The following is a 13,231-nucleotide window of genomic DNA, read 5'->3' as shown; positions in this document are numbered from 1 at the left end:
TGAGCAGCTCCATCAACCATCCAAGGAACTCAGTTTAAAGCCCTTGTGTCCTGATCCGCAGACACACGGGCCTGGTTGTAATGGAGGCTGCTGAAGACAAGTCTTTTGAGGGGGCAGCAGTGGAACCGCATGGGTCCCTGCTGTGCTGCTGTTGGCACAGGCTGTGGGTGGCATCTGCCTGGGTGGCCACATGCCCCGCTCTGAGCCAGAGTCCCTCCCAGTGGACCTGTTTAAGCTGCACTTTGCACCCTCCCCCCGGCCCTGCACAGGGCTGTTTGCCTGCCACTCAGTGGCCCCAAGTCCTTGTTCATCAACAGCAGAATGTGAGTGAAGGGTGGCATGTCACTGCCTTCAGATGCCGCGGGGCAACAAGAGAAAGCCGTGATTGTCACAAGGAGCCACACCCAGGTGTCCAACCTGAAACCCTCCAGAGCAAAATGAAAACAAGACATGCCCTGCGGGGAGGAGTGGCCGGCTTGGGCTCCTCCAGAGGCGATGTTCTCCTCTGTCTAAGTGAGCCCCTGCCTGTGCTCATGGTGGGCTCAGGGCACCTAAATGACAGTTTCTGCTTTCAGCCGTGACTTTAGCCCACGGTGTTTCTTCATACAGTGCCAGGTAGAATCTGGTTCTCCCCCCACCCCCCGCCCTGTTTCCCAGTAGCCTCTTCTCTCCACCCTGTGGCTGTGAGGGGATTCCTGACTGGTGACAGGGGACTCTGTGTGGCGTCCACTGTCCTGTGAGGCAGCATAGTGCTGTCCCCTCACCCATCTCACTCCTGTCCTGCATGGCTCTGGTGGGAGTGAGAACGCTGGGCACCAGCATGCAGGCCAGGAGCCCAGCCGGGGTGCCCTGCCCTGCACTGGGATTCTCCCGGGAGTGCGGCTGTGCTTGGGGCTGCCTCATGCACCTGGAGGCCTTTGACTCTGTGCCCCTACTTGTCACCAGATGAGTTGGGCCACCCTCCGAACGACATTCCCAGCCCTGAGCCCTGTGCAGCTGCACCGGCTGCTCACTCAGTACCAGCTGGCCTCAGCCATGGGCCCCATGAGTGCCTGGGAGCCAGGCGCCCAGGACAACCCCGACACCTTCCAGTCAGGTAAGCACACCTTGGGCAGGGCTAGGGGTCAGGGCAGGGGTCTGAGGACCTGCCTGCATCCCCAGGTCAGAAAGTGGCAGAGCAGCCCACTGGTACCTGCTCATCTGAAGTGGGAGTGGGGGTCCTTGGGCTTCCACACCTCCACTGGGCCACTCTGCCCCACCTAGAGACCCAGGAACCCCTGTGCTGGGGGTCAGGAGCTCCTGGGCCTGCGCCCGAACTCAGGCCAGAGGCCTCCCTCTGTCTGGGGTTCAAAGCCACGGGGTAGTCCAGGGCTCTGAGCACGTGAGCCGCTCATGGGCACACCTGTACACACTCGGCCTGGAGGATCTGTGGGCTACACACACATTTTCACCCCATCCACATGTGGGGGTCTGGGCAGGTCCATGTGGTTACAGCCTCACATAGTTGCATATGAATTTTTAAAATAATTCCACGTCCCACTGGTGAGCCTGAGGTGAAGCCTGGCGGGGGAGGCTGCAGCCCCACCCTGTGAGCCGCTGCTGGCCACCGGTGGCAGAGGCCACCTCTGAGCGCACTCCAGGTTCTGTGTGATCCCCCCCCATGGGCCCCTCCCCTCCACTCCTCTAGCCCAGCAGCAACGTCACTGTAAGGTCCCGGCGCCCAGGAGGTGCTCACACTGGAGGACGGAGCCCAGCATGCGCTTGGCCTTCCCATGCTGCAGCCTGTGCAGGGGTGGGGTCCCTCTGGGCCCTGACCCCTGGGCAGAGCTCATCCAGCTTCATAGGACTGAGGGGACCACAGTCACCTGGCGATGCCCCAGGCAGGGGACTAGCGTGGGTTCAGGCAGGCTGGCCCCAGAGCAGCTCTCTGGGCTGTGGTGAGAGAGTCCCAGACTGTAAGGGCTTCGTCTTCTGTCCAGGAGCCTGAACACCCTGATGGGTGGTCATCTGAAGGAATGAAAGCCAGGTCATGGCTGGTCACCTTAAGATCCCACCCTCCTGTGTCCTTGGTGGTTTGGAGCTCAGCCTGCTGATTCAGTTCCTCAGTGCTGGTGGGGTGGCAGGTGACGGGAGGGCCACTCACAGTGTCCTCGCTCCTCTGCTGCTGCAGAGGATGTCCTGGAGTCCTATGACAACCCCCCGCCCATCGTTCTGCCGAGTGAGGGCTTCCAGGTGGACCTAGAGGCCGAGTGCCCGCGCGACAGCGTCTACCAGCACCTCCTGTACGTCCGGCACTTCCTGTGGGGCCTGCGGGGCCCAGCCAGTCCTGGTGGTGGAGCAGCCCAGGCCACTGGGATTGAGGTACCAGGGCATGGGTGTGCTTGGGGAGAGGGCCGGTCACTCAGAGCTGCCTGGTCCCGTGGTCCCTCCCCAGTGGGCTTGACAGCCCTCTTTTGATGATTAGGGTGGAAATGGAGGCAGGTCTGCTTAGAAGCAGCTGGGGACTTAGCAGGGACCATTGAATGATCTCGAGCTGCGACTAGGTGGTGGGGAGGCCTGCCATTTTAAATGATTCAGGCCAGCAGGTGTCCTTTCTGACCCTTTGTGCCCCATGCAGCCTCATGGCCCAGCGTCCTGCAGGGGCCCTGGGACCCTCTCCCTCACTGGAAGCCGGCCTGCCTGCTCCCCAGGGCCTGACTCTTGTCCTTCTCTCCCTAGGGTGTATACCATACCATCCCTGAGGAGCACCCTGAGGGCCAGGGCTGCCCCTTGGCTCCCAGGGATCCAGGCAGAGGAGCCCTCGAATCTACCCCTGTGCACTCTCTTCCTGTTGCTGGGGCTCCCCGGACACAGGGCCCCCTGGCAAGGCAGCCCAGCCGAACGGGCCACAGGGGCTCCCCCGCTGGCCCCCTGAACACGGACTCCTCGTGCTTGCTCACGCCTCCCAGCAGCCCACTCGGCCTGGAGCCCAGAAGCCCTGGCTGGCCAGAACCAGGCGGCCCCTGTGGAAAAGCTCTCCCAGAAGGGCAGAGGAACGGGCTGGGCGGCCCCCCGGGTGCAGTTCTAGAAGGTGAGGCCCAGCTCATGCTTGGCCTACCTCAGGCCCTTCTCTGCACCTTAACAGCAGGTTACTTTGTGTCATTCCTCCCTAAGAGCCTGTCCCCCAGCGCTAGCACCCAGCATGGTGGGCCAAATAGGAAGGAGCAGGGAAGCCAACCCCTGCTCAGGACTGGCAGCTGTGGCTGCCTCTCCGGCTGACACATTCCCCTGTGGGGATGCCCTGTGCTCAAGGTAGAGGACACGCAGGTGATGGGTTCCGCTGGCTGAGCTGGAGCCTTCAGGAGGAGGGGAGTGTGCCCTGCTGTCTGCACCTGTGTGTGTGGGTGTGCAGGTGTGTTCTGTGGGGCACAGTTCACAGCTGGGCCTGGTTGGAAAGGGCACTGCTGGCCAAGCAGCCCCCACCTGGCCCTGGCGAGGAGCACCGTGCTTTGTCCTCAGTGCTCATGCTGAGTTTGGAAGGTGCCACAAGCTCTGGGTCTCCCGCCAATAGAGGCTACGATGGGCACTGCTCAGGTGTGTGGGGACTGAGGTCAGAGAACTGTCAGGGGAGCCTCCAGACCAGACCCGGCTTTGCCCTAAGGCCCTGGCCCGGGTGACCCTGGTGGCATGAGCGCTACTGGAGGGAGAAGGCACAGGGCCGGCATGGTGGTGGTGGTGCACGCCTATAATCCCAGTGACTTGGGGGGCTGAGGCAGGAGGATCACAAGTTCAAGGCCAGCCTCAGCAACTTAGTGAGACCCTGTCTCAAAAATAAGAAGAGCTGGAGACGTGGCTCAGTGGTACAGTGCCTCTGGGTACCAAAAACACCAGCCTGTGGTCTCAGGGTGGGTCACCAGCTGGCTGGGGGTGGGGGGCAGGGTCTGCTTAGTGGTGGGTCCCCTCTGGGTGATTGGACATGGAGTCACCGGTACGGGGGAGGAGGAGGAAGGAAGGGCAGTAGAGCCTGCTGGATGACCGCGTGTTGGAACCCTCTGGGTCCTGGCTTCCAGGAAATGGCCAGCCTGAGAGGGCCCACGTCCTTGGGCACTTGGTGGCTAGGACGAGGTGAGGCCCACACACAGGCCTGACCCTGACCCAGGCCTACAGCTCACATTGTGTCTGGATGGTGCCTTTCCTGGGCTCCATGTACTTCCCACCGGTGGTGTGTCTGCCCTCCTCGAGGTCCCCGCATCCTGATTCCTCAGCTGGGCACTGCCTCCAGCCCCTGGGCCCTTGTCCCTCACACCTCTCCTCCCACCAGGAGATGCAGCAGCTGCCTCGGATGAGCCCCCTGCGGCCCCCTCCAGCCGTAGCTCCAGCACCGAGGACTTCTGCTACGTGTTCATGGTGGAGCTGGAGAGGGGCCCCTCAGGCCTGGGGATGGGCCTGATCGATGGGATGGTGAGTGGGGTCTGGGTCCTTCCTGGACTGACCCCAACTCCTGCAGCTGCCCCTCGTCCCAGCTTGTGTGGCCATGTGGCCGTGGTCAAGTCGGGTGGGAGGAGCATGGGGACACCCCCCTTCATGGAAGGCTCAGCCTGTCCAAGGGGCTTCTCTGAGGCCTGCTGTCATCTTGCGTCCCTCCTCAGGCCTTTGAGGACTCTCCTGGCCCTTTGGGAGCAGGACTGGTGTCCACTCCTTTTTCTTACTGGATACACGATCATGAATGAGGCTGGCTGACTCCAGGGCGGGGCCTGCAGGTTCTGAGGGAGGGGCGGTGGGCCCTTGCTGGGGACCGTGTTGGCGCGGCAGAGCCCCGAGACCTCTGCTTCTCCCCAGCACACACCCCTGGGCTCCCCAGGACTCTATATCCAGACCCTGCTCCCAGGCAGCCCCGCAGCCTCCGACGGGCGCCTGTCCCTGGGAGACCGCATCCTGGAGGTGAATGGCAGCAGCCTGATGGGTGTCAGCTACCTGAGGTACTCCCCACCCCTGGCCCGTGCCGTCCCACAGTGGGGTGAGCCAGAGCGGGGCCGCCTGCAGACAGGGCTGGCCCTTGGGCACCCCTGGTGGGGAAGGTGCAGGACATTCGCCCCACAGGCCCCTCACCTGGGCGACAGCAGGGCAGAGGGGAGCAGGAGGCTCAGTCCAACTGCGCTGCTCGGAAGCCCTGGGTCCCACCCGCTCTGGGGCCGCTGGTGCTCCTGGGCACCACCCTGACCTCCTTCCCTGGTTTCAGAGCCGTAGACCTGATCCGACACGGGGGCAAGAAGATGAGGTTTCTGGTGGCCAAGTCTGATGTGGACACAGCCAAAAAGATCCGCTTCCGCTCGCCCCCTCCCTAGGCGGGGCTGGGGGGACCCCCTCCCGCTGTCCACTGGCTGCCAGGTGACGGCGGGCGCCGCAGCAGTGAGTGTGTTTCTTAAACCCATGTGTTGTTCCCATGGTGGCCTCATGTTGAGAACACCCTGTTCCTGTTGTACATCTTAGTGTATATTTTATTTATATGACAGATGACACTAAGTTGTGGTGTTTCTTACAGAGCTTTTATGTTTAAAGACTTTGATGTTTCAGAAGTAGATGCAATAAACTATCTTTCATATTCTTAGTGGTGTCGCTGGGCTCTGCCATCTGTGGGCTCCCAGAACATCACCGTGTGGGCAGCACTGTGGGGCTGCTGGGGGCTCTCCAGGGCCACTTGCCTCCCTGCCAGTGTGCAGAACCACCGCTGGGCCCAGGAATGGTCACTGTGGGTGGATTTATTTAGACTGACCCTTCCTGCCCCCTCCCGCCAGAAGCAGGAGCAGCAGGAAACAGACCACGCACCCGTCCAGCTGGGAAGAGGCCACACTGCCCATCAGTGTGGGCTGATCTTTCCAATCACCTTGCTCGACATGTCCCAAAAGGAAGGGAGCCTGACACACCCCTGAGGGGCTGAGCCACCTGGGCCACCCTCCTGTCCCAGGAGGCCTCCTGCTCCTCCCTGATTCCTCTCTTATCACCAAAGCCAGTGGCTTGGCTCTGCTGCCAGGCTAGTGACCGCAGGCTCTTAATCTACAGCTGATGTCCACCTGGCTAACTGTTCCCTCACCCTGGCTGGAGGCTGGCTTTCTTCTCACCAGTCACGGTGGTGGGGGGGGGTGGCACACTTCTGCACCGTGTGAGCGTGAAGGGGGCCACGCTGGGCGTGTTCAGCAGGTTCAGCAGCTGGGTGGCCCGGGTGCGGACAGCTTCCACATCCTCCTGTGTGTGGAGCTGGACGCTGGGCCCTGGGCCAAGGTCCTCATCTTTGACAGGAACAGAGAGACCCTGGGGACAAGGCCTCAGTTCGTCAGCTGCAGTGCACCCCTCACGTGGAAAGGCCTCCCTGGAGGACCTGACCCTCTGAAGCGGTGTCCTGGGTGGGTCTCGGCACTGGGCTCAAGCAGCTCTCTGCCTCCCCCTGCTGAGCACCAGGAGGTGGTGCCACACGTCTGCCCCAGGCCTTTGGCCACTGTTCCATTGCTTGCCCACACAGCACCCCACCCAGCTCCAACCAGTGGTCCCTGGCCAGGTGCCCCAAATGCTGGGAAAAGTGCATTTTTAAAAATGGCTGGACCCAGAAGGCAGGAAATCCTTAGAGCCCAGCACTGAAGTGAGGGCACAGGTTCAGAGAGGCTGCGGCTGGCTTGGGCGGCTGGGCTGTGGGGCTCAGCACTTCACACTTCTGCTTTGGTTACGGGGCCTGAGAGGTAGAGGAACAAGGCCACCTGCAGCTGGGGAGCGGCCGGGGGCTCCGCTTCCTCCAGAGTTCCTGAAGGGCTGGGCCCTGGGGAGAAGGCCTAGGACACCATTAACAGACGTCTCAGAGCCGACTGCACATGGGGCTCCTCAAGTCATTACAGCATTTGCCCATTTAGTCCTGAAGATGTTTTCCAGAGAGACCGTGGGTAGACACATCAGTCAGCCGTGGCCATAATTCAGTAAAGGGGGGGAAAAGTCAGAGGGCTGAGCATCTTAGAGCAAAAGCATTTATTCCCACTCGGGTCTCCTGCGCTGGCCTGCAGGCGTGGCCTGGTAGGAGCCGGCTGCATCTCTGCATCTGCCCCTGCTCCATGCTGCTCCCACCTCGCCCGACACACGAGCTGGGGCATGTTCTCACATCAGTGGCAAAAGTGCAACAGGGCAAGCAGGGCCCCTGAGCACATTCCTGCCTCCTGTCACCTCTGGGGATGCCCTGTGGGCCGCAGCAAGTCCTGTGGCCAAGCCCCAAGTCCAGGAGTGGCCACGTACACACCACAGCAAGGTGTGCACATGTGACTCTCCTCCAGAGGAGTGGACAGTTGAGACCAGTGATCAAGTCTACCACAGGGAGACAAGCCAGGATCTAAACTTGGGGGGGTTTGACTCCAGACCCTTCCTACCCTGCAAAGAAATGGTAGGGGGATGTTTCTGGTTCCATATAAACCAGAAAAACACGCCCTCTCAAAAATATATAATGGCAAGCTAGTGACCGTGCAGGGCTAGGATCATCTCACAACGTCTGGATGGTGTGGAGACACCCAGCCTGAGCCTGTAGTTGAAAGTGACCCTCCCCCGTCCCCAGGCATGTGGCAACAACAGCTAGGAGTATTTTCTCAGATGAACATATCCTCAAGCCAGGCCTGCTCAGACGCCAGCAGGTGATCAATGAGCTCATAATCAAAATCACAAAACAGAAATAACAGGCTACAAAAATAACCAAATACCATCTACAGACACTTCAGTTGTTGGAATCACAGATTATAAAACAGGCATCATATGCTTGCAGAAATGAAATAGGAAATTCAAAACACAATTTAAGGAATAAGAGATTCTTCAAATGGCCTTAAACTAGATAGATCTCCTAGGAGTGAAAAGTAGAATCATTGATATTAAAAATTCAGATTAACCGATGAGACAGACAAAAAGATAATGAACTGGAAGAAAGAGTTGAAAATTCTTCATCATACAGTGTGCAAAGTTAGATCTAAAATGTGAACATGAAGGTTGAGACCCAGAATGAGTAGGTGCAAAAAAAATTTGCAGCAATTAGAGTTCTGGAAGGAGAGAGAGCACATAAGGGAGAAGCAATTTTTAAAGCGCTAAGGGCTGACAATTTTCCAGAATTGATAAAAGACTAAAATCCTTAGAATCACGAGGATCAATGAATGCTGGAGAGAGTAAAGCAAAAGATAACTACACTTAAGTACATTAAAATGAAACTACGGAGCCCCAAAGACAAACAGAGGATCTTCACAACTGCCAGAGGTTAGGGTAGATCTCCAGAAAAATGCCTCAGCAGAGTGCTAGCCTCTCCCCAGACAACAGAGAAACAGCAAACAGTGGTCTCTCTCCAGGGACGAGGAAAAACTATTTAATATAGATTTATAAACCCTCCTAAGGAATCTTCCAAAAATAAGGGCACATTTAAGATATTTTCAGATAAACATTGAGAGAAATTAGTACTGATAGACACCAAAGAAATTGTACTTCATGAAAATCACGTCTGCTGGAAGGTCTAAGATGGCAAAATATATGATAGGCAAATAAACAGGGCAGATAATTATAAAAGCACTATATAAAGCAACAAGAGTAGCATCTGATTCGGGAGGTGTTTAAATAAAAAGTCAGTGGGAAAATTCAGGATACCAGCTGCGTGTAAGTTCTTTCATTATTTTGGAGATACTAATGTTTGTTACTGGTTAACTTTAGACTTGGTTAAGAATATATATTGAAATTTCAAGGGTGGCCACTGAGAGAATAGAAAGAATATTTAACTTTCAAACAAACAGAGGAGAAACATGGACTATGAAGAACAAAAATCCAAAGGTGGAAAGGGAGCGGGGGGGGGGGGGGGGGACAAAATAAGGTACTTACTTTTAAATAAGATAGTAGAAATTTATCCAAAATTATTAGTAATCACAGCAAATGCAAATGGACTGAGACTGGTTAAAAGTCAAAAGATCATCAAACTAGATAAACATAATCTATCTATGTAATATTTATAATAAACATAAAACAAAAGAATGTATAAAAATTAAAGCTAAAACGATGGACAGAGATATATCAGATGGATAAAGTAATTAACATTCAGTTCTCCAGGAAGTTGAAACAACTCTAAACTTGGATGCACCTAATAACATTTTTTCAGAATACATAAAGCAAAAATCAGAGGGAAACATGGATGAATCCTCTATCATAAAGGGAGGCCTAAGCATAAATCTCAGTAATTGGTAAATCAAACAGGTAGAAAATCAGTTAGGATATATGAATGAGCCAAAGAGTCAAGGACCATCCTTCCTTGACATCTTGGAAATTAAATACCATTTTTTCCCTAGGCTGACAATAAACAAATTCATAGATGTTTTTGTCAGATTTTTCATCACTGTGACCAAAAAGACCTGACAAGAACAACACAGAGGAGGAAAAGTTGATTTTGACTCACTTTCAGAGGTTCAGTCCATGGTGGGCTTACTCCACAATTCTGTGCCCCAGATGAAGCAGAACAAAACATTATGGCAGAGGGGCATGATAGGAAAGCAGCTCAGAACACGGCAAACAGGAAGCAGAGAGAGAAATCGAGGGGCAGCATTATTCTCCCCAGGGACAAAACAGAAACCCCAAAGGCACACCCCCAGTGGCCCACCTCCTCCAGCCCCCTACTTGCCTACAGTTACCACCCCGTTAACCCATATAAGTGGGTCAATTCACCGATTAGGTTAGTTACACCAATCATTTCGCCTGTGAAAATTCTTGCGTTATTTCACACATGAGCTTTTGGAGGACCCTTCATAGCTAACCCATAATAATAGGTTAAGACAGAGTGCACAGTAATCCATGCTTCAGAGGAAAACAGTGCAGCTAGATGAGATGGGCAGCGTGTGGGTGGAGAAGGAGGATGGGGAGGGGGGCAGTAGTTTATTTGCAGTGTGTCTATTAATTCATTGATAAGGTGTCATCAGTGCAAAGAGCAGGAGATGAGGAACAAGCCAGTGGGTGTCTGGGTGGCAGAGCACTCCCAGGAGGAGCAACACACATAAAGGATTTAGACTGGGCGCATTTGTGACTTAACAGGACCAGAAGGCCAGTGAGGCTGAAGCCATCAAGGGGAGTTGTGGACAATTGGCTGACGGTGTTTGGGGGCCCAAGGACTTTGGATTTTAGTCTGGGTGAGACGAGAATTTATTATGAGACTTGGGAGCAAAGAAGCTATGAGACTTAATAGAATTATTTTTAGCTGCATTGAGTGACCAACTGTATTGTCATTTGCACTGAGAACAGAAGCAGGAAACTCTGATAGGAGGTTATCACAGTGACCCAGGTGAGATGTTGGCATCTTGGAGCAGAGTGTCATCAATTCTAATTGGTGGAGTGAATTCAGCTACCTGCTGGGAGGCAGACTTTTTTTTTTTTTCAGTGCTGGGGATCAAACCCAGTGCCCCACACAAACCAGGCAAGCACTGTAGCAGAGCCACGCCCCTCACTCTTACCAATGTAACATGTGAATGGAAAATAATCCCTATAAGACAAACAACAATAAGTGTTGGAGAGGATGTGGGGAAAAAGGTACACTCATACATTGCTGGTGGGACTGCCAATTGGTGAGCCAATATGGAAAGCAGTATGGAGATTCCTTAGAAATCTGGGAATGGAACCACCATTTGACCCAGCTATCCCTCTCCTTGGACTATACCCAAAGGACTTAAAAACAGCATACTACAGGGACACAGCCACATCAATGTTTATAGTGGCACAATTCACAATAGCTAAACTGTGGAACCAACCTAGATGCCCTTCAGTGGATGAATGGATTAAAAAAGTGGCATATATACACAATGGAATTTTACTCAGCAATAAAAGAGAATAAAATCATGGCATTTTCAGGTAAATGGATGGAGTTGGAGAAGATAATGCTAAGTGAAGTTAGCCAATCCCCAAAATACAAATGCTGAATGTTTTCTCTGATATAAGGAGGCTGACTCATAGTGGGGTAGGGAGGCGGGGCATGGGAGGAATAGACAAACTCTAGATAGGACAGAGGGGTGGGAGAGGAAGGGAGGAGGCAGGGGATTAGCAAGGAAGGTGGAATGTGATAGACATCACTATCCAAGTACATGTATGAAGATACGAATTGGGTGTCAATATACTTTATATACAGAGATATGAAAATTGTGGTATATATGTGTATTAAAATTGCGATGCAAAAAACCCAAAGTAGATGTATAAAGGCACGAATTGGCGTGAACATACTCTATATATAGAGATATGAAAAATTGTGCTCTATATGCATTCCACTGCTGTCATGTATTAAAAAAATAAAAATCAATAAAAGATAAAAAAAATCCCTAAAAGATTGATTGCAGTGTGATATTATTTTGTAATGCTAAAATTAAAGGGAAACAGTATATTTTGAAGGATACTATTTATGTATGTGGGGGATCCTACATTTCAAGGAAGTCGATGAAACTAATGGCTCAGGATTGGGATGGCAGAACGGGAGAATGGATGGCCAGGAGAACCTGGGTAGACGTAGGATGTCACCTGGGTCCCAGTTCTGGTGCTAGGTGGTAAATGAATCTGTGCTTATTAAATTATATGGTAATCAACAAAAAAAAAAATTGCTGTGCATAGGTCAGAGGTGATGGTATTAAAGGTCAGGGATAAAGCTCAGTGGTAAGTACAACAACTAGAACTTTCTTTAAGCAATGCAAACTATAGTTATTGAACATTTTTTTAAACAATTTTAAGCGATTTTTTTTGTCATTGAACATTTTTAAGTTTTATTGGCATATAATTCAAATACCATAGAATTTATCAGTGGTTTCTAGTACATATTTAGAGTTATACAAATTTCCCTACAATCTAGTCAGTGACATTTAAAACATTAATGAAGAATTAAACAGGAGATTTAGTCACAAAAGAGGATTAGTGAACTGAAAAAAGGTCTGAATAATATATCTGGGGTTAAGCATAGAGAGGTAAAAAGATGGAGAAGAGAAGTTTAATTTAGAAAGAGAGAGAAAAAGGGACATTTCATGCAGTGTTTTTAAAATCCCATTCATGAAAATCAAGACCAACCTCCTCTTTAGTTTGGGAAGTATAACAGCCCAGGTGCACATTTTCCGAAATTCCAACTTGGATTTGAGAACTCTGATTTTATCACTGGCAACAAAGACTCTCTGTTGTTTTCCTTCAAGTGACCCAGTGTTTTATTCATTTCCTAGCAATGTCTGCCAAATACCCACATCTGCATAGCTTGTCCTTCTTTCAAATAACAGTGTTGGCTTAAAAAAAATAAAAGAGGCTCAACTCACAAGAGAGCCCTGCACAGGCCCCCACACCGCGAGGCTTGAGGGCAGTCTGTGTCTAAGAGGCCCAGGGCTTGGAGTGCGTGCCCCATGTAGTCACAGCGGGTATTAGAAGAGCTTGTGTCCCAGGGAAGTATTGAATAAAGTTAAAATTTGCTAACTGCTTCATCGAGGACATCTTAAGTGAAATCACACTTCTCGCAGAACATGAGCACGTGGAGGGATGAAGAACACGACTGTGAGTGCAGGCTGGCTGACCTGCCACTGCTTTTGCCCACCAGGGCAAATCTCAACGTCCAGGATGAGGGGCAAGATTTAAAAAAGTAAACACTTTGAACACTTCTAGCCATATGTGTTTGTGATCAAGCATTCACAGGAAGGTCTATGATATTGGTGCTAAAAGAAGATATGAAAACGTGCCAGCCCGTGGGTCCCTGGAGCAGCCAGGGAGTCCAGAGCCACCAGGTGAGGTCAGGAGAGGGGGCAAAGGCACCACGCGACTTCCTTAGGGATGGGAAAGTGGCTGGGCTGCCTCTTCTCTCTCAGCCAGAGGACCAGCCCGGCTGGCGCTGGCCGGAGGAGTGCAGCGCCCTCTCCAGTCATCCCTGGGCACATCCCAAACGCATGGCTGAAGCTGTGTGCGCCATGCAAGGTAACATGCCATCTGCATTCTACATGTGAACACGACAAACGCAATACTCTAAACTGTGCAGGCGCAGTTTCCTCAGTCCCCGGCTTTCAGGGTGGTTGTCCTCACCAGGGCTAATCGGCACATGTAGGCACGGTGAGGGCTTCTGCGACACACCTGTCCCAGAGTTCCTCTTAACCTGGCCGTGACCCCAGCTGGCGGGGAGGGTGGGATGAGCTGGGTCAGGAGGTCGTGGGCCGGGGCCGTATCTTCGCAGGACCCTTTAGGTTAGGGCGGAGGGGCACGTGGGCGCAGA

The 13,231-nt window shown here is 52.9% G+C and overlaps 1 protein-coding gene across 2 annotated transcripts in view; it reads left to right on the top strand.

The window, feature by feature from the left end:
- The window catches only part of Radil (Rap associating with DIL domain), a 56,120-nt gene extending 50,588 nt beyond the window's left edge, over window positions 1-5,532 (top strand). Inside the window, exons 10-15 of one of the 2 annotated variants that reach the window (XM_026407214.1) lie at window positions 946-1,096; window positions 2,171-2,361; window positions 2,719-3,070; window positions 4,301-4,440; window positions 4,819-4,958; window positions 5,219-5,532. In XM_026407214.1, coding sequence (XP_026262999.1) covers window positions 946-1,096; window positions 2,171-2,361; window positions 2,719-3,070; window positions 4,301-4,440; window positions 4,819-4,958; window positions 5,219-5,324 — 1,080 coding nt within the window. In that variant the 3' untranslated portion in view covers window positions 5,325-5,532. The remainder of the gene's footprint in view (window positions 1-945; window positions 1,097-2,170; window positions 2,362-2,718; window positions 3,071-4,300; window positions 4,441-4,818; window positions 4,959-5,218) is intronic. The other variant, XM_026407215.2, reaches the window with a different exon arrangement.
- Window positions 5,533-13,231: the final 7,699 nt, after the last annotated feature.

The sequence above is a fragment of the Urocitellus parryii genome, chromosome 9 (assembly GCF_045843805.1).
Source record: "Urocitellus parryii isolate mUroPar1 chromosome 9, mUroPar1.hap1, whole genome shotgun sequence".
NCBI classification, from domain to species: Eukaryota; Metazoa; Chordata; class Mammalia; order Rodentia; family Sciuridae; genus Urocitellus; species Urocitellus parryii.
The sequence above is the reverse complement of the archived record's forward strand: the minus strand, read 5'-3'. Positions and strand labels throughout refer to the sequence as shown.